Source organism: Brassica oleracea, chromosome C8, assembly GCF_000695525.1.
Source record: "Brassica oleracea var. oleracea cultivar TO1000 chromosome C8, BOL, whole genome shotgun sequence".
In the NCBI taxonomy this organism is placed as follows: Eukaryota; Viridiplantae; Streptophyta; class Magnoliopsida; order Brassicales; family Brassicaceae; genus Brassica; species Brassica oleracea.
Window position 1 is genome coordinate 1,093,740 of NC_027755.1, and position 9,122 is coordinate 1,102,861.

Below are 9,122 nucleotides of genomic sequence, written 5' to 3' on the forward strand. Positions count from 1 at the left end.
ATTTTCAGTCCGTGGAATATGGATGTGGCGGGTTATGGTTTCCCGCTTGTTCCTCAGTTGAATCAGTCTTCTTTCCTAATATTTCCTCCTATATGGAGTGAATTGGATGAACATGTTTCGTTGGTATTGCAAGGATCTTCCTCCCATCGAATGCTCTCTGCGTATGGTGCAGTGTGTGTGGTCTTACGGGTTACACTAGATGCGATCTTTGAAGAAGCTTATGACATTGTTGTGATACAATTTCATATGGTTTTTTTTTATGATTTGTATCGCCATTTTATCCCTTATGTTATTGTTGTTGTCTGCTTGGAGCTTAATAGCCCCTTTGTATCCTCCTCCTCTGTTGGAGCTTAGACATATTTAAGATTAATGCAAGTATGGTTTGATCAAAAAAAAAAAAAGAAATATTTTTAGCAGAGATTTTCAACCTGGAAATTTAAGTGGTAAACCATTATAAGTTTGAACAGTCTGGTTCTCATTATTAAAGGTGGTTTTGATGCCTTTTATTTTCCCACAAATTGTCTAAGCGAAACAGTGGAAACAATGGTAGAGAAAGAATGTGTGAAAGAAACAGCGAAATTAATATAGGTAATACTTGAAAAGGATGGAAATAAAATCAGACCTGGAAAAAAAATCTGTGTTGGTGTTGGCCAATACCATAAGGTGTTCGTAATTGCAAAACCCAAAACTCTCCACGGGAATCGGTTTCAGCGACCTCAACAAACACGGTTTGCTCAGTAAATCTAATAGAAACATGGATTTCTCCAAACAGGAAGTAAGGGTTTCTCATTCATATGAAATACAAAACATTAAGCTAGATACTTCATTTTTTTTAAGGTGTTGAATAGTTGCACATTAATTGATTCCTGGATTTGTCTATCCTGAGAAGAAAAAAGAATATAACATTGATTTACTGCAAATAAAAATAGGAACCATCATAAGCATATCAATACCCATCAGCTCACCTCTTTTCATTACTTTATTGGCTTCCGAGAAACACATACGAATCTTGCCTGAACTGACTGTTTATAGCCGCCTGACTCAAATCAGAGAAATAAAACTGAGAAATTGCCAACTATCGTCCATTAAAAGAGAACATGAGCGATATATTTTTAGGTTTTATGAAAGTAAGGGAATTGCAGGGGGCTCTCAGAAGGTGTAGATATACACAAAATTAAGCTTTAAAATGTGTAATTAAAGAAGCAATGAAGAGGGGTGGTTGTGAGTTTAGTGGGATAACGTGATTGAAGGTCATAACTACATCGTTACATCGCCGGAGAAGGTGAAAGAGAATCGGTAGGCCTACAGTTTCTAAGAGATGAAAAGGATTATGGTTAAACCGGGCTACAACTTAAAAGCCTAGTTAAAATTAGTATAACAGTAATATAAAGACAAATTAAACGAAGTCCAAACGGAAAATAAATATTTATTAAAACAAAGACAAAACAATAGGCCTAGCCTGCTAGAAATAACAAAAGCATTCAAAATCAGAAAATACTTAAGGTGCCACGTGGCAGAAAATGCTCCAAACTTCTTGCTGATGTGGACACCTTAAGGAGAGACAAAAGTATCCTTTATTGTATAAGATGTCTCGGTGGCTAGCTTCCTATACATAGTGTTTATTCAAGTTGTTACAGGGGTAATATACCGTTTGGCTTATATGTTTATTTCATCCAGTCATGACTTATAAAAAGAAAGGTATAATTATTAGTAGTTCGGTAATATAACTAGAATATTACTATTGTTTATAAACATTGGGGACTAGAATATTACTGTTGTTTATAAACATTGGGGATGTAGCTCAGATGGTAGAGCGCTCGCTTAGCATGCGAGAGGTACGGGGATCGATACCCCGCATCTCCATATCTTTTTAGTCCTTTTTTCGACTCGTCCATAAGTGGCCTCTTAAGTAACAAGCAACTCAGATACCTTTTTGGGCCTAGTTAAAATCCGGACAGCCCAACGTTTTTGCTTTTGACTCGTAGTCTTTTTTTTTTTTTTTTGAGATCAAACTGACTAGTCTTTTTTCTACAATTCTTATACTTTTTGTAGTAGCTTCACATCAGATTTGGTGGTAGATCATGAAGATTAAATTGAAAACGAAATCCAGGATTTAGAACAATCAACTTATAAACAAACACACATGGGAACAAGGATATGGATCTGACAGTTGCAAAGAAACAAGGCAATGCTTACTAATTACATCTGAATCACAAAGTGATTTTACGTTCAAAAGAAGAAGAAGAGAAACAAATCTAAGTTAAAATGTAAAGAGCATATCAACACCAAGACAGACTTCTATTTTTTTTTTGCACTTTACAGAGAAATGCTAGGAAAAAAAAAGACAATGTTAAATAAAGGCTTCTCCTTTCTTCTTGATTAGCTTTGTGGATTTGACTGTTGGGTATCTAGTTGCTGCTCTTGATCTGGTTGAGGAACAGAAACACCACCACCACCACCACCATTCATTCTAGCTCGAGCTTCAGCAAACATTCTCTGTTGTTCCGCTGCCGCTTCCTCCTCCGTCATCTCTGCTCCGCTGTTCATCTTCACACTCCTCTGCGAATCTTGCTGCACCACAATTTTACAAAACACCAAAATTCAGAGATATTTTTTTTTTTTCAGGTTCTGGCATTAAAGCAACTCGGACAATGGAGGGAACTTTTACCATGGTTTCGTATCGATGCTGCTCATAAGCAGCGTAGACTTCTTCAACGTATTCCCCAAAGCCAAGAACCTGAAGCGCTTTGAGTACATGCTCAGGCGCGATCGTTCGCTTATCCTCTTTGTTACAGACTTCATTAGACTCTGACGATATAAGATTAATGAACTCTGCGATAACACAAAGATTAGCAGCAGCATATACATAATGATATAGATTTTCTTAAGATTATCATAAAAGACTTGATCGTATTACCAACACAACACTCGATGAGAAGATCTTGAGCATCTCTAGCAACACGAACATCTGCTGGTAACATCTCCTTTATTATTTTAGTCATCGTAGCTGAGAAACATCACAAGAACAACAATAACGTATTGTTAATTACGAGCTTCATGGAAATTACTGATGCAATCGATCCTTGAATCGCAAATTCAATATAGATCAAAGGAGGACGAGGACGAACCTTTAGGAAGCGAAGCATCTTCCTTAGATTTTCCAACTATATCCATCGGATCCATCGTTTAATCTCTCTTAACAGAATCTCAATTCAAAAAAAACGATTAATCAGATTATATAATATGATGAAGATCAAAGAGAAAACAAATCGAGTACCGACTGACCTTGTTTAACGCAGATCGAGCCGGAGGCTGAGTAACGACGGAGACGGAGAAACGGGGGATCTTATCGGCGGTTTTTTTTCTCTCTCTTGTTTTCGCACTTTCTCTCTCTCTCTCTATACGCGGAAGACGATTAGGGCAAGAGCTATTAAATGGGCTTTTTACTAGACCTTTGCATATTAGGGCCACAACTTGAACCGGCCCGTTCCTGCGATTTGATTCGTTTTTTATTTTGAATAACCAAACTATCCGGTTAAAGGGCTGGATAGTTTTGTAAATACGAGGGAGTTTATAACTATAAATCATTCGTATATTTGTTGTTATATAGTCTCCCTCTATCCCGAAATTAAGATTTTCTATAATATACACCCTATTTAAAATTTTAATAAATGTTTATAGTTTAATTTATTTTTTATTTTATTATACACTTTTCAATAACTCACCATAAATGAAATTTAATCAATTCAAATATTTTCAATGTTCCCCAAAAATATAAAAAAATACCTTAACAATATAGAAAATCTATCTTCATTGAACAAGAAAAAAATCTAAAAAATCTTAATCTCTGAAACAGAATGAGTATTAAAAAAAAAAAAAAAGTCCAAACCTGATCCATCGTAAATTCAGGAGAGAGAGTGAAGAGAGGCTATATGTAGATAGGCAGGCAAATGAAAAAAAAAATCAGAGATGGGTATCTAATCAATCAGATTCTGGTTGACTTGTTCAAACATCATCACTCGGTTTCCTTCTTTTTATGTTTGACTTTCTGTGTAGATTCATAGATCTTACATGAACTCCAGATCTCAGATTCCTTGTGTCCCAGTTTATCTGCAGATGCATGTGTGTTTCATAGATTTGTTCCACGTTATTATTTTTATTCTTGTCCATGTGCGTCTGTCTTGATTGATGAACCAATGAATATCTAGCATCTATTGTTATTTGTTAATAATAGTGCTTTGTTTTTGACCATTGTTTTTCAGATCTGAGATTTATTGTTTGCTCCAAATCGGGATGTTTTTTTTTTTTTCATTTCATTCATTTAAAAAGTTGAATTTAATGAGTTTGTTAGAGGTTGACAAAAAAAATGAGTTTGTTAGAGAAAAAGGAGCGAAAGATGCTGGAGGCAGCGGTTGATCGATCTCTTTGTGGGAATTTTTGAAAAAAAAAAACTCAAAGCATGAACAGATCGATAAACCTCTGCATCCAGCGGTCGCCACTTCATCACTCGTACTTTTAATCCGTTTTAAATTTTCAAAGATTACATAATCGTTCTTTTTTTTGTTATTGACTCGATCTATTGTATACGCAACAAATTGGTTTCCTAGTACTTTTGTTTGTTTGTTAATCGAGTATACATATGTTCATAGTTGACTGATATTCCCTTTGCTTTAAGTAAATGCTATCCAGTGGATCTGGAGGTTGATTATTTAAAAAAATAATCAGATTTTTTTTGTATGAATTATGATTCATCTTGTATGTTATGTTCTCAAAGACGTTGTTGTTATGTTTCATGTAACCTCTTGGTTTCATAAAGTGATGAATGCTTCCATAACACATTTGTACTTCATCTTTACTTCAGATGATTTTAAGCGCTTGTTTTTGGCATCTTAATCTTAGTTTCTATCCTATTTTGTAGTGATTCGATTTGCAGGGATTATATTCCTCAGTTGAAGCCATGCCACTGGTTCTTGTTACTGTTGGAAGCTGATTTGGTGTTAAAAAGGTTCATCGGCAATAATCATATTTACTCTGAAAGTTGATTTGGTTCGGCCACGCTTTGAGTTGGTTCTAGTAATTGATTTCTACCTGTAAACATAGGAGATGGATACAAGTTATATAGCATTTATTTTCTGACTTATGCTATATATTTTTTCTTGGCATATTTCAAAATTATCAATCAAATTTCCACATTTTAATGCTCTATGATATTTATGCTAAAGATCTATCCAACATAAAGAAAATTATTGATTCAAACGCTTAATGTTATCTGTTCCTCTGAAAATCATGAACTCAGCTGAAAGTGGCCCTGCGTTTTTGGTTTGTTAATACTATCTGCCACTTAACACGGGATGTGTTGCTGTTTTGCATTCCACCCATGGATGTGTGGTAAGTCTGAATAAACAGTTCAACAATGGCTTATTGACCAACTAAACCTAATACCCTAGATATATAAAAAAAAAATCTAACTTTTTAATAACTTTTTTATAGATATATACCAATAGTTTTAGATTATATGTTTTCAAATTCGAATTGTTTTATATTTTTTTTTATATAATTTTTTTTTCGAAAATTTTTTGTTTATTTTTTTTTCCAAATTTTCTTTTTGTAATTCGAAAATAATTTTTGAAACTGTTTTCAAAATTTTAATATTTATTTTTTTATTTTATAAAATTTTAAATCTCAATCCCAAATCTCCACTCCTCAACTCTAAATCCTAAGATTTGGATTAGTTAAACCTAGAGTTATGAGTGTATATTTACCTATTTAATAAAATATTTTGGTCATTTTGATCCTTATGGTCTATATTTGTGACATTAATTTTTTAGTGCTATCGGTATTTTCCAATCATCTATCAACAAATTAATTAGTTGGTCTTTCATATAAAATTGAACAGATTGGGGGAATCATAAGGTTATTCTGGGAGCTTTAAACCATCTCCGGCATATTTTGCTATTTTTTCCAATAAAAAAATTATATTAAATATGAGACTTGTTTTAATATATTTCTCTAAAATATCAATATTTAAATAAAAATTAAAAGATAGATTAACATTTCTCTACAAATAGAAGAAAAAAATAGCAATATACAATTTAGAACAAAAAATAGTAGAATTGAAATAGTAGATAATTTATAAGGTGTACCGTAATAGATGATCGGTCCACCTCTGACATTAGTCGGAAGGTATTAGTATGGTATGTTTTGGACTAGTCCACTCTGTAACACTAGCACTAGCACTGAGTGTGTTTTTTCCGGGGGCCGTTCGGATCAGCCGATAAAACTTATCAAAAAAAAAAATTCTCCCCCAAATAGTAAATACCGTTACAGAAACAAATATAGCGATGAATTGGAGTGTTACGTTTCCGAGCCTATCATGATCCGAAACAGCGCGCACCCAAACACGTTTCTCTTTATTAAGGCCCGCATAGTTTAGCCCATAAAAAAATCTAATAACTACACATACGCTTCAAGCCATGTGGCCTTAGGGCTTCCAAGACTCTCTTCTTCTGCACAAGCACTTGTATAAAACCCCTCATGGTTTACTAGCAATAGTCAAAAACCCTAACTCACTTCCGCCACACTTTTTACTCAGTCGCTAGCTCAACATGGGAAGCGATACCGAAGGCGAGAAGTCGATTCAAAAGGAGGAGAAGAAGAAGATTATCTCTCTTGCTCCTATCGCCAAACCTCTCGCCGGCAAAAAGCTCCAGAAGAGGACATTCAAACTCATTCAAAAAGGTACCAATCTTATACATGCTCACTCGCGTTAGTGTTCCTTTGCTGAGATTGATGAACTAAAACTTCATCTAATATTTGTATCTGTCTGTCTCAGCTGCTGGAAACAAGTGTTTGAAGAGAGGCGTTAAGGAAGTGGTCAAGAGCATAAGACGTGGCCAAAAAGGGTTCGTTTTTTTTTTCCGTTTTCTTTTCATATATTCGTATATGTTAGTTTAATTTAAACCGTGTACAAATAAGCCGATGCTCTGGATTTAAAAATAATGAATGTAGCATGGTACTGTACACGAAAACTGAGCTATGGATCGACATGTCTGCCATCTATGAGTTTAAATATGATTAGACGGCCTGGTTTAGATCCACATTATATCCCTATTGTTATTGTTACTAGCTGATTGTAATTAGTATGCATCTATTCTAGGAAATAGATCTGTAAAATCCGTGTACAATTAAGCCGATGCTCTGGATTAATTAGATGAAGGAAGCATGGTACTGTGCACGAAAACTGAGCTTGCTGCGGATTGACATGTCTGCCCTCTCTGAGTTTTCCTTTGATAAGAGGGCCTGGTCGAGATCCACATTCTATTCTCTGTTATTGTTTTGTTTATTAGTTGTCTTAGCTATTTACTGTTTGTGGAATCCGTGTACAATTAAGCCGATGCTCTGGATTAAACACAATGATTGTAGCATGGTACTGTGCACGGAAACTAAATCATGGGCTTGAAATGTCTGTGCCCTCTCTGAGTACTTAATCGGTTCTTTGATTTGCGGGCCTGGTTTAAACCCACATTCTCTTGTCTAGTTTTAGCCATAAAAAAAAATGATTACTTGTTTCTTTGATTGCCTACTATATACATTCCTCTGGTTTGTGTTGTTTTTGTTTCAGATTATGCGTTATAGCTGGAAACATTTCTCCCATTGATGTGATCACCCATCTCCCAGTCTTGTGTGAAGAAGCTGGTGTTCCTTACGTCTACGTTCCATCCAAAGAAGTAAGCCAAATGTTCTAAATCTATCTTCTTATGTAATCTTTTTGCTCGTGTCTAAATTGTATGATGTTATAATCAGGATCTTGCGCAAGCCGGGGCAACAAAACGACCAACATGTTGCGTCTTGGTCATGCTTAAACCGGCCAAAGGAGAGCTAAGCGCAGAAGATCTTGAAAAGTTGAAGACAGACTACGAACAAGTCTCGGAAGATGTTAAAGAGCTTTCAACATCAGTAATCTGATTAGGAACTAGAATCAGAGATTCTGTTGTGCCTTAGTGGCTTTTTTGGTTATTGATTATGACGAGATTAGGGGCCCTTATAACGATTGTAATTTAGGATCATAAAACAATGTTTTTTTTTTATCAGTGATATTTGATTGATGGGCTACTAAAAATCTCTTCATTAATTACGTTTCCAACAGCTTGAAATGTCAAAACAGAAAATTATTCAGACAAGTTCGTACAGCATGGGCGGAGATTCTTATTCTGATTGCCAGCTGTCAGTAATTAAAGTCGTAGATTCTGATTCCGCACGCCACTAGAGGTGTGGGGTCGAACTGAAAGAAAACAATAAGTATGTGGGTTTCCTAGGAAAAGTAGTGTCACAGTTGAAATAGCTGACTTGTCAGCTCTCTCACATCTCACGCAGAGAAAATGGAGGAGTCACGAGAATCTCCGGCGGATCACGGCTTTTACATGCCGGCGGAGTGGGAACCTCATGCTCAAACCTGGATCGGTTGGCCTGTATGATCTCTCTATCTTCTCGTAACTCCATTTACGTAGAGAATGAATGGTTGGAGAAAATTCATTCTGTAAAACTGGATCTTGCTGTTTATAACTTTTGCATGCGATCTTCGTTTTCAGTTTTTCTTTTCTTGGTCCTGCTCATAGTTCGATTTGCTTCTAGATTACGATTTCGTCTTTCCTCTTCCTCCTTAAGTCTGTTGTGCAATGTTTCAGTTCGAGTTTGCTCATAGATTTGATTAGAGATGCAATCTGTGGCATCGCGATCTATAAACATGCTTTTGTGATCTTGGATTCTTTTTTTCTTAATTCTGAGTTTCTGATATAAACAATGGCTGGCAGGAACGGCAAGATAACTGGCGTCACAACGCTTTACCTGCACAGCGAGTGTTTGTAGATGTTGCAAAGGCAATCTCAGTCTTTGAACCTGTGACAGTCTGTGCAAGCTCGGCTCAGGTATGCTTAGTTAGAATCTTCATACCGGCGGAAATAGAAAAACATCATTAACTTCGAGTTTTTATCTGAAGTCTTTTTTTTTTGTTTTGCTTCCATGAATGTTAGTGGGAAAATGCAGGGAAACAGCTTCCAGAGGAGATTAGAGTTGTTGAGATGAGCATGAATGATTCTTGGTTCCGCGACTCTGGACCAACTGTG

The 9,122-nt window shown here is 35.6% G+C and overlaps 3 protein-coding genes and 1 non-coding gene across 5 annotated transcripts in view; 3 read left to right on the top strand and 1 right to left on the bottom strand.

Annotated features, from left to right (window-relative positions):
- The first annotated feature begins 1,790 nt into the window (after window positions 1-1,790).
- Window positions 1,791-1,863, top strand: TRNAA-AGC. Its single transcript has one exon. It is a non-coding gene; the product is annotated as a tRNA-Ala (tRNA).
- A 376-nt stretch (window positions 1,864-2,239) lies between these two features.
- On the bottom strand, window positions 2,240-3,423 carry LOC106307802 (protein Dr1 homolog). Of its 2 annotated transcripts, none has more exons than XM_013744863.1 (5): window positions 3,286-3,423; window positions 3,129-3,195; window positions 2,918-3,007; window positions 2,669-2,832; window positions 2,240-2,571 (listed from the first exon to the last, which is right to left on the bottom strand). In XM_013744863.1, the coding sequence occupies exons 2-5, from the start codon at window positions 3,181-3,183 to the stop codon at window positions 2,380-2,382; spliced, it is 501 nt and encodes a 166-aa protein (XP_013600317.1). In that variant the 5' UTR covers window positions 3,184-3,195; window positions 3,286-3,423; the 3' UTR covers window positions 2,240-2,379. The 2 variants fall into 2 exon arrangements, with proteins under 2 accessions (XP_013600317.1, XP_013600318.1); XM_013744864.1 differs by having other exon boundaries at window positions 3,129-3,206.
- Window positions 3,424-6,508: 3,085 nt separating this feature from the next.
- On the top strand, window positions 6,509-8,096 carry LOC106309850 (H/ACA ribonucleoprotein complex subunit 2-like protein). The gene is made up of 4 exons (XM_013746992.1): window positions 6,509-6,738; window positions 6,833-6,902; window positions 7,622-7,727; window positions 7,804-8,096. Exons 1-4 carry the CDS (start codon window positions 6,606-6,608, stop codon window positions 7,963-7,965), a joined length of 471 nt encoding a protein of 156 aa, XP_013602446.1. The 5' UTR covers window positions 6,509-6,605; the 3' UTR covers window positions 7,966-8,096.
- Window positions 8,097-8,337: 241 nt separating this feature from the next.
- The window catches only part of LOC106308378 (agmatine deiminase-like), a 26,708-nt gene continuing 25,923 nt past the window's right edge, over window positions 8,338-9,122 (top strand). The window contains exons 1-3 of the mRNA XM_013745536.1: window positions 8,338-8,468; window positions 8,811-8,924; window positions 9,030-9,119. Of these exons, the coding sequence (XP_013600990.1) occupies window positions 8,379-8,468; window positions 8,811-8,924; window positions 9,030-9,119 (294 nt within the window). The 5' untranslated portion in view covers window positions 8,338-8,378. The remainder of the gene's footprint in view (window positions 8,469-8,810; window positions 8,925-9,029; window positions 9,120-9,122) is intronic.